General features: G+C 36.0%; 1 protein-coding gene across 7 annotated transcripts in view; it reads left to right on the top strand.

The window, feature by feature from the left end:
* LRBA (LPS responsive beige-like anchor protein) overlaps positions 1-22,848 on the top strand; it is a 676,054-nt gene that overhangs the window by 641,835 nt on the left and 11,371 nt on the right. For all 7 annotated transcript variants that reach the window (XM_027866938.1, XM_027866942.1, XM_027866935.1 and 4 more), the window contains 3 exons: positions 494-661; positions 18,904-19,005; positions 21,915-22,111. In XM_027866938.1, coding sequence (XP_027722739.1) covers positions 494-661; positions 18,904-19,005; positions 21,915-22,111 — 467 coding nt within the window. The remainder of the gene's footprint in view (positions 1-493; positions 662-18,903; positions 19,006-21,914; positions 22,112-22,848) is intronic.

Genomic DNA, 22,848 nt, shown 5'->3' with positions numbered 1-22,848 from the left:
CCCTGCGTTCTGCAGTCTTATTGAGATTTTCCCTCTTCCCACCTCACTCCTCCTGCTCTCCCTCTGCAAATTTACCTTTGAATAAATAGCTCTAAGTTTGTTTTTCATCACTACCTCTATGGAGTGAATTTCAGCCATATAAGTAATTTAAAAAGCAACAACAGAAATGACCCAACTAGTTTAGAAATCTATTCTTATATGACCTGTTGCATTTAAATGTATCTATTATCTGAGCAAGTGCAAATGGAATGCAATAAAGTAAACCCTTATTAATCACAACTAATGGGAGAGGCCAGACTAAATGAATGAAGTCAGAATTACAGAATATTTCTTAACATAGACAATTTTGTGACTTTGTAAGACATAGAGAAGTAACCCAACGAATTCTGATTCTAAAAAGAAGTCTTCCTAACCTTGCTTTAATAAATATATAGAACTAAAATTTAATTAGTAGCAGCCATTTGTAGCTAACAATCAATCTCTTGTATTTCAGGAAAATTGATACAAGTGGTATTTGGACATTGGGATGTCGTCACTTGCCTTGCCCGATCGGAGTCATACATTGGAGGAAACTGTTACATTCTTTCTGGGTCTCGAGATGCAACCCTCCTTCTCTGGTATTGGAATGGGAAAAACAATGGAATTGGAGATAACCCAGGCAGTAAGTACAACTTATTTTACCAGAAAACTTTTTGCAAATGGCTGGTAATAAAATTTTTACTATAGATACCTTTTTCTTTCTTGTGATGAAGTAATTAAATTAACAAGTAATTTTAATTTCTCCAGCTTAAAATAAAGAAGGTCCAGGTGGTCTTGTTAAGATTGTGTGACCTCTAATGACTAAAACAAAAGCTTGAAATCACATTTTTGAGTTCCATGTTTCCCTCAAGGTCTGAAAAGTTTAGTCCCAACGGATAATAGCATTCCACCAAGGAAAATATAAATATGTCATCAATTGACAATTACCCAGAATCAAAAGAGATGCCACAAATTATTTTGTCTGCCAACTATTTATTTTTAAAGAACAAATAAAAATTGTAATTTTGGAGAAATAAGCCAGGTTTTTGCACAATCTGTGTAATAATGCGCTTTCGTTTATATATTAAAAAATAGAACTGGTTGTAAAAGGCCAATCTGGAATATTTCTCACTGACTTTTAGTTTTACAGATGGGAAATGAAAATGTTTAGCAACAGCCTTAAAATTCTTTATGAAACTACACTGAAGCAGTAAAACACAAAACGTGCAACCATTTAAAAGTGTAATTCACAGAAGGCAAAAAAGGAAGTAGCTACCATTAAAACCAATCACACACAGCTGGGGAAAAGAAATGGCTTTTAAAAAAACACATTAAGTAGTAGGAAAAAAACAATTAAAGGGACCACCTGAAAAATGAGAATTTAATTAAAATGATTATGACAACATTGAAGAGTTACTGCAGGAATAGCATTAGATTTTTATTTCACAAGGTAGAACATTTTAACTGCTCTTAAATATTTACAGTTTCCTAATTCAAAGCAAGTTGCAATTTATTTTGTTAGGGTAAGCACATGTTTCCAGGTTATTTTTACCCAAGTAGTTCAGTAGTACCTATTTATGTCACCTTTGTCTTTCAATTAGAAAACAAGCCACAACTTTAAAATCTATCTTATGTCTCATTGACTTAACAGATTGTACTTAAATCTCTATCTGTACTTTTATAGAGATTAAATCTCTTGTAGGTAAGTAAATTCTGGCATTTTAAGGGATTCTGTGATACAGGTTTTTCAGATCCAATTTCGTTTGCATGAATGCACTATGGAAGTTAATCAATAGAGGCTGTATGATGTAGTGCCTAAGCAAAATGTTTTTTGTGATGAATTGTAAATGTTTGCATTTTATATGAAATTAAGAGAATTCCCTCCAAATGTTAGAGGAATCAAGAATTTTAAAGTATGTAGGCCTGATAAGCAATACTGTACTGTGCTTGGAGACCAACTTTGAGAATTCTGTTGCACTTCCATTTTATATGTAGTTGGAACATGTTAACCATATGTTGATGGGTTTTTTTGCCTCTGAGCATTATTTTGACTAAAAATACATTGTGCTTTTTTTCATTATTAACCTTCCTCATATCTAACTCATCTTTCCTACCCCCATCAGAAATTAATACCTTAGATTGTCATAATTACTAAACCTGTCACTTTGTTATTTATATCCAGATATTTAGGAAGACCTGTAAGTAATTCAGTCTTACCTGTCTTAAACCAGTTTCATTGCCAGCATTGTATTGAACAAGGGGGATGATGGGAATTGGTGATAGATGATGGTTTGGGGTTGATACCTGTATTTGCTTTAGCTGACTATCATGTCCATGTGGGATTTGGTCATTCTGTAATGAAATCTGGGAAGTCCCTAACGACACATGGGTTACACTTTTGTGTCTCTAGGATTATTGTGTTTCACATCAACTAATTGTTGATGTCTTTCAGAAATGTAAGTCCACAAACAGATAGATAGATAGATAGATAGATAGATAGATAAAAAGAAATGTAAGTCTACATCGTGAATAAGAATTTCCAAATATTTTTGAAGGGAGGCTACAATGAAATTTTTAAAAGGTGGGAAGGGGGATCTTGTCATTTGTGCCTTATAAAAAACAATACTGAAGAGCCAGAGACTTAAATTTGAAGTCAGACTTTGGTGAATAGAGTGTTAATGAATCAGGAAGACCTGGATTCCAGTCCCACCATAGACAGCTAACCAGACTCAGTTTCTTCATCTATAAAATGGGATCAATAGTCTGTTGTACCTACCACACAAGGATGTTATGAATATCATGTGAGATCATCTATGTACTTTACAAACTCCAAAGTGCTATATGAATGTCATTTGTTATTATTAAGAACCTCCGTTCTCACACTGAGAGACCCATTAGCCTAATCTATAAAATAGGAATCACAGTGATAATAACGGTGCTCTAATCTGATAGTTCGAGAATCAAGTCCTTTAAACAAACACTTAGACAAACACCAGCTTTCTGGGCTGCCAAATTACTGTTACTTAAAAAGCACTTTAGGCTACAGGCTCAGTTTGTATAGAGAATGGTGAATACTAACTCCTCCTCATGTTTATGTGGAAGAAGGCTGCAGTAGTGCAAGAGATCTATGTTAAAAGCTAGTAGACAGCAGTGTATATTTGCTAAATTAATTTCCTCAAAGTAAATTACATCCCTTTCATAGGATTATAGATTTTGGAGTTTGAAGGGACAGTATAAGCCCATCAGCACCAGTCTCCTTGTTTTACAGATGAGGAAGTTAAGGTCCAGCAAGTTTAACGAATTTGTTCCAGGTTCTAGAGATGCCCTTTGGCAGGGAAAGGGTTGAAATCTAGGTTCCTGACTCCAAATTCACCACTTTTTCCATAGCATTACACTCCCTTTCTGGCCTTTTAAAAATATCAGATACCTCAATTTAATTTGGAATCATCATTTATGTTGAAGAATTAAAAAAAATGAAAATAGAACAAGTATTAGTTTATTTTTTCTGTCCCAGTCTATACTTCTTGGAAGAAAAATGTCATTTTTATACTGTGAACTACTCAGAAATATTTGTGTATAATTAGTACCTGTTACTGTGTTTATGGCACCACTGACAACTTCTGAAGTCAAATTAATTTTCAGATAAGTATTTTTGCTAGATTAGTGTTTTTTAACTTTTGCACATTCAGTCTATGTTTTGTTCTTTGATATCTAGTGTGTGTGATCTGAAGTATGTGTTTTTTACTAAATGTGCAGTAATAAATACATAGCCCAGAGATGCATATAATAACTTGTTTTACTTAGACTATTGAGTTAAAAGTTTCCTCCCTTCCTATATGGTAAAAAAGCACATGAAAGAAATCTCTAGGCCTGTTGTTTTTCAGTTTTTTATAGATCTCATTCAGTTATAGAGTAGTTTTTCCAATTTGAAAGTCAAGAGAATAAGTCTGCTTTGGAAATTTAATTTTACTTACTCAGGCCATATGCCTCTCTTTTTTTCTTTCTATCACTTCACTGTCTCCAGATCTAATACTAGTGCAGTTTGTAAAGTCGATAGCTTTATTACTGTTTAAACAAAAAGAAACAGAGAGAGAGAATGAAAAATAACATGCTACCCAATTTTAATATGTATATCATCTGGGCAAAGTCAAACTAATTCATATTGGATAAGGTTTGTATATAACAACTCTAGGCTTTCAAAAAAAAAAAAACAACAGACTCCCTGTGTTTAATGAAATCGGCCTGTTACGTTGCAAATACCACATTTTCACTTCTACCAGAATTTTTTGTCTTTGCATGATATTAACTTCTGTGAAAAATACTTTTCTAAACACATAGAACAATAAGCTATAAATTTAATTTATAATGTTACAAATTAATTAGACAGAGCTTTGATATATAAATGGAGCATTTCACATTTGTTCTTAGTTACTAGTTATTTTTTCATGAGAGTACTGCCAGAGAGAGGCTTGCTCTTCCTAAGTAGCCCCTTTTTCTCATGTTATTGAAATCTAGACGCCATATCTCTAATTATTGTTGAAATAAATAATCATCAAAGTTTTAATACTGCAATTTGCAATATTTTAAGCAGTGAAATGTCAATATGTACCTTACATATGGAAAAGTATAAAGTAATTGCTATTATTTACAACTATTTCATATATAAAAACACAAAACAACATAAACTTTGGTTTAAAGAATTAAAGCCCATTAATTATTTTTAGTTAGTGAATGGGTGTGTGTGTGCATTTTAATCCCCAGGTGATTAGCCTTAGAGACAAACATCCATAGACTGTTAAGTTGTGACTTAGATTTGTGTGCGCGGTATTTCAGTGAAGTAGTTTTCCATTTGCACATTCTGGTTTTGATTTGATTGAAAGGTGGCATTTTATTTTTTTTTCTTTGCAATCAGACATGCTAATCTATGTCAGCTTTCTCCTTTATGAGAATGGCGTCTACTTGGGAGAAAAAAGAGCAACTATTTTAGTTGTGTTTTTTTTTTCATCACAACATGATTCTGTTCTTTAAAAAATATTTCAGCACCATTAATTAGAAAGAAGGTTTTATTAACCATAAGGCTAGAAAGAACAGACCACAGAGCTGTTTTTTAAAGTACTGTATGATATAGCTGCCCTGTTTTTTCTCTGTCTAAAACTTCATTTTGTTGTACTCTCATCAATCACTTAAGTCATTACCGTAAGTCCTACTGTTATTAATTTTACCAGTATCCCCCTAATGAGACATTCCTCCTATAATTAAAAATGAATTCTAACTTTCGGGCATTCTAAATTTTTTTTTAATGAATTTAGAATGATCTTACCATATGAACATAAATACTGCCTATATGCACATGTACTGCACATCAACTCTATGAGAAAAGTGGTGGTATAATATGTCCAGGTGTGAATTATTTACTGGGTGCTTTGGTGTATGTGCTTATGCATATGTATATTTCTGTGCACATATACAGGAATTATGTCCTTTTTATGGTAAAACATAATATCTTTCACTGAAGCTACTGATAAATCCTTATTCTTTGTCTTGCCAAAAAATGGCTGGATAGAAACTAACAATTATTACTGTATAGAAGTAGGTGTCTTAGAGCACCATCTGCTGGCCATCACTGGGAAATTAATGCTGCTAATACCTGGGGAAATGTGCTAAATAAAACAGGTGTGCATTTAAAAAAAAAAGTTGGCATACAAAGTATATTTTGTGTGGAATAAGATTGAAATGGCACTTCTTTGTGTTGTTATATTTATATTTATATTTACCATTGTAAAAATGATTATTTTTTTTCTGCTTTGCAGAATTGTAACCACCTAAGGTTTTATTTTATTTATAAATATGGACAATTTTGTTTCATACTTGACTCAGAGAGATATCAAGTATTATATCTGCCTATTTTCCAAAAATATACTAAAAAGAAACAATTATAAGACTGTCAGTTAGTTGAACTTCACTTTAGAAAAGGAGTTAGAGATGACAGCCTTGTTCAAGGGACTTGATTCCAGTTTGGACTAATTGTGTCAGATGTTTTGTGATTTTAACAAAAGCATATGAAGCACATAGCAAGTTTTTGTGCCAGAGAATATCCCAGACACCCTCATCCACAGTGAGGTTTGGTTTTTGAAAGAGCTAAGTGTGCATCACAGCTATAGCTATAATTTCCCCCGTAGCATTAGTATGTCTGTGTTGGGGCTCTGACATCAAGCCAGATATGCTGCTTTCTTCCCTTGAAGAATTCCACAAGTTGGTGTGTTGGCAATATTCAAGTTCAGGTGTCACAAAAACTATATGCATGAAATTCTCCAGAAGGTCTAAGATGTTTAGTGCTCGATGATGTAATGCAGGCCCTCAAGTTCCAGGCAAAACAACTCTATATTTACTGCTTGGAACTAAAAGTAGATGTGGTAAAAGGAATTATATTCATATGGTAAATGAATACACCCTTAATGTGCACCATATGCAGAGTGGTGGGATGATGTACCAATATATCATATTTATTTACCTTGTTTAGTTGCAGAAAAAAAATGACTATACCATTCAGCCCTTAAGTTGTAGCTATGTAACTACAAGAACAGAGGAACTACTGATTTATGTTCCAAATTTGACACTTTGTCCAACTATCTTCATATACAAAAATTAATATTGATGAAAAAGTTGTATGGATGATTCTTTATACTCACATTGGAAATTTAATTTTAAAATATTTCTGGACTTAACAAAAAAAAATAAATAGCAAGGTATAAATTCTCTATAGTCCATTTAACAGTGTTTTTAAAAGACTCTCAACTAGAAAAATGTGCTGACCATACATTTGACTATGAGACTCTGAATTCAAAATGTTTCTTTCTCCTTTTTGTGGAAGTAGAGAAAAGGAAGAAAAGAAATGGTAAAAAGGGAATCTATCCATTATAAAATCTGGATAATAAATGTGACAGTGTCTCAAAAAATTTTTTTCAAATGTAAACATTTATAAGTTAATTTCCACAAATTCTACACTATTACCAGTAGAATATTCAAAAATTTTTTTTACCAGTTTTCCTGTAGAAGTATTAACACAGAGGTCATATATAGAGTTGTTTTGATCTTATGATGCTTGCCTATAAATATTTTTCCCAGGGATCTTCAGTTAACTTGAGTTTTAACTACTTCTCCCTACTACTACTGCAGCTGCTGCTGTTACTACTGCTACCACCATTGCCTTTACCTCCTTGCAGATATTATCTAACCACAAGTCATCTCAAGTTCTCCCAGGCCTTGATGGCTTCACACAAAAAAATTAGTTCTAAGTATAGAAGGAACTGTGTACCAGCTGGTCAGAAACAAAGAGAATAATTATTAAACGCTTCAGAGAAACTCAGTGTTTTAAAGGAATTCAGTGATAAAAACCTTTTTTTTTTTGGTGGGGGCGGGGAGGTAGGAGTTCAGTTTTAGGAAATTACCTCCATCCAAAAGCAGATCAGCAATTGTCTGAGAATTTTTAGTCACCAAGATTTACCTGGAGCACTGAGGATTCATGGCGCTTGGCCTTAGTTCTGTGTGCCAAAGGTGAGATTTGAATCCAGGTCTTCCTTACTCTAAGACTGGCCCGCTGTCCAAAAATCGCCCCCCCCAATTTGTCTTTTCATATGTCAGCTTTTATTATGGAGGTTTATGAAGCAGTATAAAGGACACTATTATACTTAAATAATGCTAAGTGCATGTTAAGTCTTTGCTTTTAGTTGTTCATAATTCTAAAAATATATTTTCCCCATGCCCTGAAATAGGCTTCTTCAGAATCAGAGCAGTTTGGGTTCAGCAGGTATGCTGGAGTCAGCTCCAAGGGAGCTCCCAGGAGCCAGTTGTTCCATTTTCAGGGTGAGCATTTCCATTTTAGAAATCGCCGCATGCTACAAATCAGTGGTTAATTTATTGCTTTGTTGATTGTCTGTACTTGAGAAAGTGATGGAGAAATTGTTAGTAATTCAGATTAAACTTAACGATGTTGTGCAGTTATTTCTCTTCAGAGAGCCAGCTGCTAAAACATTGACCAGCTCCTGGGTTAGAGGCATTTTAGACAAACCTAAGTAGCACAGTGTAGTGGAAAAAACACTGGTGTTGGAGTCAGTGTGGACTCTAGTGTGTGTCCCAGTTTATTACTGGCTGTGTACTCGGAGACAATCACACCCCCTCTAAGCTTCAGATTCCTCAGCTATAAACTGAGGGGGTTAGACTGGATGACCTCTAAGGGCCGTTTTCAGCTCTAAATCTCTGACCTTATTGCTGTGAGCTTTAGAACATGCAACATTTAAAGCATTATGATTTTTACTTCTTGTGACCTATCATTCTGCAGAGCTTTATTCAAACTGTACAGAATAGTTTTTATCAATTACGAGTGCAGTAGATATATAGAGTGATGGCCCTGGAGTCAGGAAGACCAGAGTTCAAATTTGGCCCCAGACCCTTACTAGTTGTGTGAACCTGAAAAAGTCACTTAAACTCTGTTTGTCTCAGTTTCTCCAACTGTAAAATGAGGATAGTAATAGCACCTATTGCCAAGCGGCTCAGGTGTGATTTTGGGGGAAAAGAAAGTACATAGCACAGGGTCTGGCACATAGTAGGTGCTATATAATTGATTATTCCCTTATCCTCCCCTTTAGTTTTCAGACTTCAAACTTGCCAAAAGTCTGCATAGTCTGTTTAAGCAGATTAAATTCCTTCGTTTGTGCCTCAGTTTCCTCATCTTTAAAAAGAAAAGGTCGGACTACATTTTCTCAAAGTTCCATTTCTGCTCTAAAATTCTTTGATCTAAATGTACTGTTGTGAATTTCATATGTCCCCATGGAAGAAATCTGCAAAAGATGCTGAATAGAAGGTGTTTCAAAGGACTAGGTGTGATTTAGTAGATGAATTGGTGAAAAGGCATTTTGAATAGCCAAAACAAGGAATTATCTTCTTTAAGGATAAAATCTTATATAGTAATGTTATATGGTCATAATTCCATTATAATAAATTCCACTGGACACACAGATCCTTTTGTAGTTGAAGGATTTTATTGCATTGCTAGAAATACCTTGTATATATTATACCTGGAGAATGAGGTAGAAAATGAAATTGAAAGCTTAAGTCAAGAACCATAGTAGTAGTGAATTAATGGGGGAAAGTGTTTTGAAAACAATAGGAGAAAGGTGGGAATACCTTACCCTTAGCTTAATTGTTACTCCTCATCTAAGTTCCTGGATCTCTTTCCTAGTGGTATGGGATATTTCTTGAAACTCCTGACTTTAGGGATTGAGAAGTTCTGTCTGTGGCACCATCTCTGACCTGGTCTTCTGTTTTCAAAACTTTAAGAGTTATCTCTAATTCTTCCCCTCCTCCAACAGTTTTTAGGCACCTAACAAATCTTGATGACTTTATGTCCTCATGTCCCGCACTATCCCTTTTACTGTTTTTTTAAAGTTTTATTGATATTCTTTGGTAAGTCACCCACATTTCAATTTCCCCTCATTTAAAAGATAGTATTTTTCTCCCTCCTAGTTCCCTCACTCTTTAAATAAAAATCCTTATAACAAATATTCCTAGTAAGCAAAACAAATTCCCATACTGACCTTGGCCAAAAATGAATGTCTCATTCTGTACATTGAGTCCATCACCTCTCTTTTAGGAGAGGAATCAGTCATCAAATATATTAAGCACCTACCATGTGCTAAGCACTGCACTAAGCTTCTCATGCCCTCTTCTCTCTGTTTCCACCGGGAGTACCTCATACATGCAGCTGCAAGTACAATAAGCTCACCTACCTGAGCCATGTAACAGCTCCATTATGTGTCTTTCCACCTTTGCTCCTCCACTTCAACCTATGCATCATACCACTGGCGGAATGGTATTCCTTACATAAAAATCTGTTCATTCGACCTCAGCTCAAAAATCTTTAATGACTCCCGCTAGTTCAGATCTTTTTGCCTGGTATTCAAGCTCCCTGCTATCTGTAGCCATCCTCTCTTTCCAGACTTGTTTCTTATTACTACACAACAGAGAGATTGGACTGTTATCTCTGTTTTACCCCTCCCATCCCCCAAGGAAAAGCAGACAAATCCCGCAACACACACAAATGAGCTCTCTACTTCCCTTGCTTTGGAGTCTTTGTTCACAGGGCTCCTGCACCTAGAACATAGCTCCTCCCTATGTTTGTCAGCGTTTCATCCATCATTTAAAATTCAGATCTTGTGTGACCTCCTGCATAAAATGTTGCCTAACTCACTTAATAGTTAAGGAAAATTAAAACCTCAAAACGATACTCTCCCCCCCCCGCCACACACACACTCTTAAATGCATTCAGCACATTGTCTGTATTTGTATCTTATTCTGTAGCTCCATGAAGACAGGTTTCTTACCTAGACTTCATTTTTCACTTCACCCAGCCCAACTTTTCATACCCTAGATGTTTAATAAATGCAGTATTTTGCATTTGGATGCATATGGATGAATAAGGAAAGGGTGAGCTGAAGAGCAGATCCTGTCCAATGGTTCAACGAAGGACTTGAGAAGATCATAGGATGACAGTCATGGATTTAGTGTTGCCTGTTGTGAAACCTATAATGCTTTAGTATTTTGTTACTTAGTGTTACCTGAGTAGACATTCTAAAAATAATTTTAATATGCAGAAATTTTTTTTTGTCTTCCTTGCAGTGAGATTTCCCCCATACTTTGAATAGGACACACTTCTGTGTGGAATATTATTGGAGACATGCGTGCTTACCCCAAGTGCAGATCTCCTCATTTAAAACCTGTACTTTCACATTTTCTTATGACCTCTTGGAACTAGATCCCATTGCTATAGAATGAGAAAGAAAGCAAATCTTCTGGTAAAGAGGTCCATTGAAGTGGGCACAGCACTGTTGCTTCCTTTGCATTTGTAGTCCAGCCTTGTTTTTGTTCATAAGAGAAACTTACCAGATGTGTCTAAACAGATTATGAGAAGCTTGCCATCCCTAAAGGAAGCAGAAACTCAAGCACTTTTAAAGCTTGCGCATTCTGTCACCTTTTAAAAACTAGAGCAAATTAGGATGATCATATTGACAAGGAAAGAAAAAATCTTGGCCATAAGAGGAGAAACACTCCTCAAATTTTGAGGGGATTTTGTTGTTGTTTTGTCATTAAATAAGTTATAGCCATTTAAATTCCCTTTGACACTGACAACCTATATGAAGTTGGTGTGAAAGCTTTGAAAAATATTTCCTTTTGAACTCCCCTTCCTACTGTGGTGGAGCCAGTTATTTCATTTGGTTTGATGTATTGGTTCATACATATTTTTTTAAAGTCTCACGTTCATTGTTTTATGTGGATTTTGAAAGTATGCAAAGTGTAATCAATATGAAACAAAACACCTTTTGATAGGCATACATACTTTTAAGAATTGAATACCAGATAGTACTACAATATATAATTTTTTTGGTTTATTATTCATATGCACCTGGCAGTTTCATTATATAACTGGGTTTAATTAAGGATTTGTATTCTTTTCACTTTACAGTTGTATTGTAGTTTTAAGAACTGAATCTATGTTGATCAGATAATTTAACATTTTGATTTATTTATTTATTTTTAGCATTCTTTTCTTTTTAAATTTTGGATTCCAAATTCTCTCTTTCTCTCTCCCTCCCGCCTCTCCCATACCCACTGAGAAGGCAAGCAATATGATGATCAAATAATTTTTAAAACAAAAAAAATTGTTTTACCTATTTTAAAATTAAAGAAATTATATTATACTATTTTTGAATGCTATAATTGTTCTAAAATTTTCTTAACAAAATACTCATAATAATTCTTTTGATAAGGCAACTAAGAGAATTCACATTTTATCTGAAACTCAGAATTATAAAGTATAACTTTACATGAAGGTATAATAAATCCTCTACAGTTATGAAAGTATGATTTGAAAATTATTAATGGTTAGGGTTTTTAAAAAACTCACCCAGATACCATATAAAATAAGGCCACCTAAGAATTCATATTAATGTAAAATTTCCTATGAGAAAAATTGAAGAGCAAGAAATCATTCATTACTAAATTGTGAACAAAAATTTCCGGAGTAGGACTTAGAATGTAGAAATGGGTGGACCTTATTGCTTTCAGAATGAGTTTCTCTTTGGGAAATAATTATTTTAAAATAAGGTGTTTGATTTCATTTTAAAATGGTATTTATTATGGCTTCTGTTTCTTTCGACCAATAAAGAAATAGCACCATCTACCAAGAAGTGTTTTTCAAACCTTTGAAGAAAGTAATGATTCTCTCCAAAGAGTTTGTGTGCTCCCTCAATATTACGTATGTATGTGTATGTATATAACTATATAGATATATGCATACACTTTTACCCAAGTAAGGGGCAGTGTACTGCCTTAAGAGGTAGCTTCCCTAAGCAAAATGATCTTGAAGCCCTGGAGAAATTACTGATTTTTTTTTTTTGAGAAGTATAATTTTTTAAGTGTTCTGGAGTCCATCAAAGAAGAATGACACTATGCTTGATGAGGATTTTAATGAGAAGATAAAATTGGCCACCTATTGTTGAAACTTTTAACTAACACTCAGAAAAGCAGGACTTTCATCAAAACTTCCAAGAATTGGAAGGTGGTGGCAGGGGCTGGAGATTGCAGCTGAGGAAATGCTGGCAGTGGTCAAGGCTTTGGCAGGCTGGGGGCTCCTGTGCTGAGAAAAGCACATCTGGACAACTCTTGTGTCCTAGTATTAAGGGCAGGATTTGGACTATCTTTAATCTCATTTGACTTGTTCATCTTCCTTTAAGGATCTCCATAAAGATGCACTGAGTATTCTTTTCAGCCTTTAGTTGGGATTTGCATCAGTGGTCGTAAACCTGCTCAAGGGACAAAGGCCTTCTTTCCTTTGAAGTTATTTCCCCTGCTTTTCAAAAGCAGTCTAAAAGTTTGTCTCCCACCCGGGCTTTTTCCCCCCTTTATAAAAAGGGGGAGGGAATTGAAGTGGTGTTCCCTTAACTAGTGGCAAAATAAAATTTTCTCTTTGCTGTATTGAAAACCATGACTTTTTTTTCAGCTGTGTCACTTTAAAAGCTTTCTTAAAAGAGTTCTGTTATGCTTTTACAATAAGCTTTCAAGTAGATCTTACTTTCTCAAAAAAGCAAAGGTAAAAATTTGTGTCCCATAAAAGTGGAAAATTTTACCAAAAGAATCAACTTGATGTTTTTCAGATTTGTGCTCCCCCCTCCCCATTCTGTATTTATTTAGAAACTTCAGGAAGAGATCATGATTGTTTTAGTTTTCTTTGAAGAGGAAAAATCTGGCTGACATCATCTTATTTCAAGGACATTAGTTTCTAAATGTAACCATGTCAGTGATCTATAGAAATAGTTGAGAGTAGGAGATTTAAGGAGGCTGATTCCTGCTATAATGTTACCAAGTCTTACTTTTGGAACTTTATCACACAATGTTGTTAGACTTTGGAACTTCAACAAACAAACGTCTTTGCCTTCCAGGGGATATCCCCTGGACTGTGCTGAGCTTCAGGGTCATACTTAACAATTTGACATTAAGTTGGGGGTGGGGATGAAATTTCTGGGGGCCACATGCACAATCTGCTTTTTTAAAGCCTTGTGATTATCTCCTTTGCCCTTTCACAATTTCATTTCAATTTCAATTTGGTTCTAAAAGTGTCTGGTGGGGTTTCACATTTGAGTCCCTGAAAGATACAAGTCTGTTTAAGAAACTGAAATGTTGTTGTTGGAAACACTTGGTATATCAAAACTAATGAGAGCCCTATCAACATAATTTTTATCCTGGTGCTTGATGATCAGGAAACATGAATAAAGAATACTAGATTTGAACACCAAAGAAATACCAATTTTACTTTTTACCAGGCAAAGAGACTAAACCATTTCTTCTGAAAAACATTTTATACCTGCTCCCAAAAGAGATATTATATCATGTCACTGTAGGAAAAGAAGGCTAGGTTTGAAGAATTGGAATCTAGGGTTAGGATTTATTGTAAGAGGCTGTTTTGGTAAATAGCAGCGTAAACAGTAAAGGTGAATTCTGAAGAACCATCCATCCCTTCACTCATACTACCTTTTGAAGTCTTATGCATATTTACTGAGCCATGATTGTGAGTTTACTAAAATAGTGCTGCTTATGATGTTTATTCAGACATCCTGGGAATCATAATCTAACTATAAAATACAAACTATGAGAATTTCTTAAATCTTGCTTATTGCAAGAAACATTGTTACTTTGGAGTTTTCTTGTTCATAAAATTATACTTAGTAAACGTAATCTCTTTTAAAAAGACAAAGAAAAGTGAGAGACAGTTTGGGTAGTGGATAAACAGATGGCCTCAGTGTCCAGAAAACCTAGTTCTTATCCTACCTCTGACACACATTGACTGTGTGACTCTGGGCAAGTCACTTAACTTCTGAGGACTCCAGGCAGCTTTCCAAGGCTGTTGATTGCAGAGGACATGCTGATCTGCACAGGTAGAGGAGGTTTATTATTAGAAGCTCACCAATAAAATCACAAGGCTACTTTTTTTTTTAAGTCAGAAGCTAAAAATAATGTCTCGGAGTTCTACATCAAGAAATGCCATAGTAGAAAATTGCAGATATTGCCCTAACGTGGGTATTTTTTAAATCATTCTATTTATTTTATTCATTGACATGTTTAAGTGAGGTGATAAAGCTAAGTATTTCCTTTTAGTTCATTTCCATCCATCTGTCCTTTGTTGTGTTTAGCCCATAATTAGGATTTTACATTTACCATCAACTTTCTGCCCCTAAACTTTTGGCTTTCTACAGAGGAAACCAGGCACAAAAATCCCTTTCCATCCAACTACCCCATAAAATGGTGATTTATGAAAACAAAAAGGGATATTCATATCAAAAATATATCCCTCAGATCGTAATGATTTTTACTCTTGATAGAAGGTTACCAATTGATAAAATTAGACAGCAATTTGAAAGACAACATTGTTTTTTTTTTTCACAAAATGGAAAAACCTCTGAGAGAGGAATGCAAGGAAAAGTATAAGGTAATTTTTACAAATAAAAAAATATAAGCATAATCATTTCTCTTTGGGAGGTGAGAGAAGTTTATCAGCCTAGTTTTGAATCTGACACGTATAACTAACTGGACCAGCGTCTCTTCTAATAGTTGCTTCTATTTTGTAGATACTCCTTTTTTTATTGTTTTGTGGTTTGAGAAGCTCAGCTCAAGCTTTCTGTGAAGTTTGAAAACTTGAATCAGATGAAAGTCAGCAAGCACCTTGCTCCACTTCTCCCTCTTTTCTCTTGGGATGTAATCTTGGCCTTCCCTTTGTTACCAAACACTAGGAGAGTAATAAAGTGGTTTATGTAACATTATTTAATGCAGAAAGCATTAAACTGGAGCCATGTTATATAGAACATAAAGCCAGTAGTGTATTGAACTTGGTACAGTATGAGATTGTCTTGGCTCTTACCCAAGAAGGTTGTCAGAAGTTCCAAAAACATTCCATGATGCTTTCATGGATACTTCAGTTTTTTAGCTCATAAATGACTCTGCCCGTTCCCCACCCCCACCTCCAATGCATTATAGTCAGGCTTTAGTGTATAGCACTGTGGAGCATACTGGCAGCAATGCCATTCTAGATATGCCACATACCTGTAGACATGATGTATAAATTAGCTATGGATATACCCTACTTCCCCACTTCCGGAGTCAAGATCAGTGTTCCCCAACACAAGCTAGACTAAAGAATGATAAAATATCTAAATTCTCTGCCATGGAACTATCCACACTCTGCAGCCCTAGTAAGTTGGCTAAAGAAAATTGTAAGTTCCCACAGAGCAGCGAGGCATGTGTGATACATTAGAAACCATACCTGATTTGGAATCAGAAGACCTAGGTTAAAATCCCTTAGGCAAGCCACTTAACTTGGACCCAGTTTCATCAGCTGTAAAAATCTCAGGGGGTTAGATTTGATGACTTCTAAGTTCCTTTCTCGTTCTAAATCTGTTTCTGTGATTCTTGTCTTTGTATCCCCAGTGCTTTAGCAAGGGTCCTGTATATAGTAGGTCCTTCATGAATGTTTGTGGAATTGAATTTTAGCGAGTATAGGGAACAGGGATCAGTACTTGGAAAAGAGATAGAAGTGGTATAGGAAGAGTCCATTTTTAAAAGTTCACAAGATCATAAGAAATGACAAAGGGGACAGTTTCAGAGCAACCTAGGAAGACTTGTATGAACTGATAAATAGTGAAGTGAGTAGAACCAAGAGAACAATGTCTACTCTAACAACAAAGGGGTAACTCAAAGACTTAAGAACTCTGATCAATATAATAATCATGATTTTAGAGAACTGATGATGAAGAATGCTTCCCACCTACTGACAGAGAGGTGATGGACAAAAAAAAAGCTTTTGTTTGACTATCCTCTCCCCTTCTGGGGTGGGGGTAGGGGTAGAAGGTAGGAAAGAAACAAAATGTTTGTTAATTTTTAAAAATAAAATTTAATTTTAAAAATTCAGTTCATAAGACCACAGAGTTTTAAAGTTAGCATGGACTTCACTGGCCATCTATTTCAACACCTCTCTGTCCCCTGCTACAACTTACCCAACAAGTTGTCATCTAGTCTCTGCTAGGGAGGAGAAGAGGCACTTCCTTCCCAGGGAACCAGAAAATTCTAAACAAGTTTTTCATAACAAGCTTAAATTTGCCTTCTGGCTATATCTACCCATTGCCCTGGTTTTTCCCTCTGAGGCCAAACAGATTGAGTCTGATCTTAAACCCTCTTCCACATAGTAGCCCTTCAGATGTCTGATGCCAGTTGTTATATTCCCCTGATTTTTTTCTTTTCCAATTTAAGCATCCCTTGTCCTTCAACCTCATTTGGCATGAATTTGAGGCCTTTTGCCATTCTGGTTACCCATCTCCAGTTTACCAATGTCCTTTCTAAAATGTGGTGCTCAGAAGCAGCTAGGTGGTGCAGTGGTTAGAGCACTGGCCCTGGATTCAGAAGGACCTGAGTTTAAATCCGGCCTCAGACACATAACACTTACTAGCTGTGTGATCCTGGGCAAGTCACTTAACCCTGTTGCCTAGCAGAAAAAAAAAATGTGGTGCTCAGAATTGAAAGCAGAGGACATCTAGATGATAGTTTGATAGGATTTAAGTAGATTAAGAACTGCAATGGTAAAAGTTTTGTGAACTGGTTTACAAAAGATGTTTCTCTGATTCTGTTTTATAGACCAACAACTAGAAAAAAACAAAAACAAAAAATTAGGCTGGATTAGTTCTGCAGTGTCAGAATCATAGAGTCTCAGCGTTAGAAGGTATCCTACAGGCCATCTAGTATTATCTGTACTTGACCAACCATCCTTTCTACAAGTCATTGTCCCGCCTCTTCCTGAAGGCATCTATATTGGATCCCCTGACATGCTTCATTTGGAATCCCCATGCTCCTCCTTTTTCAACCAGGTATATGGGGATGGAACTTCAGAGTCTCTGAAAGAGCATCCTCAGGCCCAGTTCCCCCCACCCCCCTGCCCTTGTGGTTTAGACTAAGTCAAGTTTACCTTTGATATGTAATATGGCATTTAAAATCAAGGAACCTGAGAATTTAAAATTTACCCTGTGGCATATCGACTCACTGGTGCAGAGCACTTTTTGCCTTTTACCCTGGCGTATGAAGGTAGAAAGGAATACTTTCTTTAACAAGTCATTTTCTGAGCATAGAGTTTACAGAATGATAGAATTGGGGGGAACCCTAGAAATTCACTCAGTCTTTCCCTGGTTTTAAGGCAGCTTACTTTATTTAGGATATGTTGACTATCCATGCAACCACATTTTTGTTAGACTGTTGCCTAGATTAAATAACTTAATTACCAAGCATGTTTTTGGTGGTCTTTTGGTTTTATTTGCACAATGACCATTTGTAGTTTGGGTTCCACATCAATGACAGATATTACATAAAAATTAACTGGGACTAATAGGGATTTTTTTTCCCCAGGAAAAAGATGTGGAAAAAATTCTCCTATCTCCTCTCTCCTGTTCGCTCATACTTTTTACTTATCTGCATTTTACCAGCCCACTGGCTTTCTAGAGTGTGGCTAAAAACAATTTATATTAAGACTTTATCTTATTGGTAGCTTACTCTCCTTTTATTGTAGCAACCCATATTGGCATGTACTCTCTGTAGAATGGAAAGTTAAAAAAAAAAAGCAGGGGGAAGGAGGAAGCAAACCTATCAGGAAGTTCCATCAAGCAGTTTAATAAAGGTTGGAAGTCATCAGCAGCAGATTTCTTGCTCAGCATGCACTGTTTTTATTGTGTAAGGCATGATAGGGCACCAGATACCAAGGTCAGGTCTTACTCTGAAATGTGTTGAAAAGTAGCTAACAACTCAAACTGAGGGAAGGGCAACCTGAATTTTAGAATCAGGAGCCTACATCCATGTCATCTCATCAAAAGGCTTGTTTTATGCCTTTCAGAAAGTGCTTTTCACGTGTACTCTGAATATTTGTTTGTTACTTTATTTAAGAATGTTGGTTCCAGGAAGGTGATTTTTAGCCCTGATGTATTTAGCTTGGTCTTATGGTTAGTACATTTAAGCTTTCAACAATTATTACTTGGTAATCAAGGAAGGAATCCAGTTGCACAGATTATTTGAGATTAAACAAGGTCTGGTCCATAAAATAAAGCCATGTCTTTGAGTTTGGGTGAAACACGAAATTGGGTATTTTGTTGAGTGCCTTTGGACTAGCATGATTTCATTTTGTTGACTTGTGCATTGAAAGTGCATGCGAACACCTGGAGTAGAATAATAGAATTTTTAAAAATCATCTCTTTTTAAATAAAAGCCCTAGATGCATTTTAATCAACTTGTTCTTTTCCCATGAAGGTGAAATGACCACTCCCCGAGTTATTTTGACCGGCCATGACTATGAGATCACTTGTGCTACAGTTTGTGCTGAACTTGGCCTGGTAATAAGTGGTTCTAAAGGTAAGCTCAATGGTTACCTGCACCAATATGTCTGTTTCATTGTGTTTTTTAGTGATTATGCCCATATGAATTTTTCCCATTTCTTTGAGGTAGACACAAGGAGCACCATCTTGCCTCTATCCTATTCCCCTGGATTCCCTGGGAATGGCCTATTGTGTGGCTATACCCCTGCCCTGGCTTGTTCTAGTTGCCACATATCAGGACTAGTCCAGCAGTAGCAGTAGAAAGATAAGCTTAAGTTTATTTAGATACCTCAATGCAATCACTCTCTTAATCCAAAGTGATAATTGTTGTGTCCAGAACAATATCCATTAAGTCAATAGAAAAATCAGAAACATAACTTCACAACTTCCAGTTTGTTACTTTTTCTACTAGAGATTAAGTTAGCTCTTGTAAGAATTACAAGCCAGTTTTCTTTCTCGTCATCTGACTTGCTGAAAAGGGTAGCCTTGAGGTAATCAGCTTAGTCTACCCCAGCTGGATTGTTTTCAGAATCATTTATTAACTATTTAGGAGTTTGTGAGTAAAATGAGCCCATAGTCCATAACCATAAAGTGCTGTATTTATTGGTGATAGGAGTACTACGGCTATCAGATTCCCCCCAACTCTTATTTCTAAGCCCTAATCATTTAATTCATTCCTAGGAAGCAGAAGTTCTTGGTCTACATGGGAATGGAGTTAGATTATAGATCAAACTTTACAAATTTTTTATTTCTGATTGAGGAAACTGAAAACTTATAGACTTTACTGTAGTTAAGGGAAAAGGTAGGGAGAGTCACAATTTCCAGGATACATGCTTTTTACTAAAAAAAAAAATTGGGGGGAGAACAAAAATAACTGTTATTCTTATCAAAGTAAACTCAGTAAAATATCAGAATAGCAGGCAACCATCTGTGTCTACTTTTCTCTCTAGGGACAAAAATTCTTTATTTTGCTATTGTTTATGTATCATCAGGGCAGCTAGATGGCACAGTGGGTAGAGCATTGGGCCTGGAGTCAAGAAGACTCATCTTCCTGAGTTCAAATCTGACCTCAGATACTTACTAGATGTGTGATTCTGGGCAAGTCACTTAACCATGTTTGCCTCCGTTTCCTCATCTGTAAAATGAGCTCAGAGAAGGAAATGGCAAACCTCTCCAGTATCTTGGACAAGAAAACCCCAAATAGGGTCATGAAGAGTCAGACCTGACTGAACAATAGCTACTACACATCCTTTGACCCTTGAGAAATCCAATCAAGGCAAGGAGACTGCCTTATCTTCTGTCATTTCTACTTTCCTGATTTAAATATGACTTTGTGCTGGTTCCTCACATGAACATTTCTTAAGTTTCTAGTATTGCGTTCTACACATGGCATGTACCCACTCGTGCTCATTGAATTCTTCCTCATTTCACTGTTTTTACAGCCAAAGTGAATCATTTGTTACTTAAGTTTACACTACTGGATTTTATTAAATCAATATGAATTATTAAGGTATTTTTTAAACTAATTGCCAAGTGGCTAACATTAACACTACTCTTATTCCCTGAGTACAGATCTTCCACTCATGGATGGTATAGTGACTAGAGACCTGGCCTTCCCCAGGAAAACCTGGGTTCAGGTGCCCATTTCTAACACAACTGGCTGTAATGACCCTGGGAAAGTGACTTAACCTCTCAGTGCAACTCTCCAAGTTGTGGAGAAGATTAAACCTGCACTAAATTTCCTCATCCAGGCATTTCCTGTATCAAACTATTATCCACATTAAAACGGTACTTCTCTGTACATGAATATATGTATATTAGGCTTTTATCAACCAGTCCCTTTCTTACCTTTTTCAAAGTTCAGCCCCATAATCAGCCACGAATTACTACAGGGGGAGAAAATAATAAGACTACTTGCTTGGAAGCAGCAAGAGTGAGACCTGCAGTTAAGAAGGCAGACTCTGGTGGTTGGTTTAGACATTTCCAAGGGAGCAGGGAGCAAAGGAAGTAGTAGCAAGAATCCGTTTCTCGACTTGCCAGATGGGGAAGACATCCTTGTGATAGGAGGAAACCAAAGGAGAGAAGAGCTGAACTAGGATGGGTCTCTTCAAGGGGCACCTGATTAGCAGCAGCCAAAAAGCTGATTAGACATGGTAAACTCAGGGTTGAAGGTGAAAGGGAAGATTTAGGGAGATAAGAATTACCGTCCTGGGTCTGACATATGTGCTAGCTAGCCTAAAATCTGGTGCCTGCCAAAAGGGCACGATTGTGCTCCTTGACATCAGTTGTGGGGGTTCAGTATCACCTTTTTTAGTGTCATGTATGGTTTGGTCCTACATAAAGTTCAAAATGGAATACATTTACAGATTATTCATGGAATAGTGAATTCAGTCAGCTTATTGTGAGGTTAGTGAGGAAAATGTAGAACTTCATAAATAGTATATGAAAGAAGGTGGGTTCTAGCAGGACCTACATTGAGGCTGTAGTATCTTCTTTAAAAGGGCTTAGAAACAAGGGTTTCACAAAATAATTTAGGTTGTAAACCTTTTATTTTGGTTTGGTTTTAACATGTATAGTCTTCTAAAGCTAGAGTATGGAACTTTAAACTTGTATAATACATTCTCAAGATTCAAATCAGGCTTGGTTTAAATTTGGCTGCATTCACAAGAAAAATCTAACTATTAATTTTGCTGAAGGGTCACATAAAAGCCCTATTTCAGAAAATTATTTTGAGTTTGCAAAAGGAGTAGAACTATAATTTTATAAGGAATGTACTCTTTTGCCATTCTATTCACTACTACTCTAAACAATTATAATCACATTTTAAATTAATCTAAGCAGTCTCCTGTTCTACATGTCCTTTCGTTTGAAAAGAAATTATTAACATTCTGCTGGCAGGCGGCTGTGACAGATCATTCATGCTTTTTACTTCCCTTCTCTCTTCAGAAGGACCATGCCTCATACATTCTATGAATGGAGACTTGTTAAGGACTCTGGAGGGTCCTGAAAACTGCTTGAGACCAAAACTCATACAGGTTTCAAGAGAGGGTCACTGTGTCATATACTATGAAAATGGCATCTTCTGTATATTCAGTGTGAATGGAAAACTTCAGGCCACCATGGAAACAGATGACAATATCAGGGTGAGTGCTCAAAGTATTCTTTCACTAGCCCAGGTATTGTTTACAGGTGTGTTTCAAATAAGCAAGGAGGAGAGAATGTTTATAGGAGAAGCTTGAAAGTTTTGAGATTGTTCAAAAGTAAAGGAATTAGGTAGTTGTGCTTCAGGCTTGGACTCCCAGAGACCACAGTATATGTGTCAGCTGTATTAACTGCATCAATCAAAGGGAATTCTGTGTATCCAAGATAATTTCCTAAGTGTAGACATGGATCTTCAGCAGTTAGATTTACTTGAGGGGGATGAAATGATTCTGGATTGCTCTGAGCATCTCTGCCCAGATTTTGCTAGGTAAAGTTCATTGATTATTTTTCTAAATTAGCACGAAGAGGTAAAAAGACATTGTGTGTCTGGTGGAACAGGTTTAAAAAAAAAGAAAAGAAAATATTTTTACTCTCAGGTTGGTGATGATTTTGGAGACAGTGATTAGAACCATCTGGCATCAGTGGTGGCTCTTACCTGGATGTTGTTTAATAATGTAGAACTTGTCTTTGGTGTTGAGATTAAAGCTCCCGTGTTATGGGAAATAGACTCTCAGGTATAACTTGATTCTGGACGTTTGCTTTATCAAAAAATGGAATAAAAATTCAAATCAATTCAACAAGCATTTATTAAGCATCTACATATCAGGAACTGCCCTCGGTTCTAGGGATAGAACAAAAACTAAACAGCATCTGCCCTTGGGAGCTTACATTTATCTGG

Source organism: Vombatus ursinus, unplaced genomic scaffold (genome assembly GCF_900497805.2).
Source record: "Vombatus ursinus unplaced genomic scaffold, bare-nosed wombat genome assembly UNPS02014784.1, whole genome shotgun sequence".
Lineage (NCBI taxonomy): Eukaryota > Metazoa > Chordata > Mammalia > Diprotodontia > Vombatidae > Vombatus > Vombatus ursinus.
Note: the sequence above shows the minus strand (reverse complement) of the source record. Positions and strands in the feature narration are given on the sequence as shown.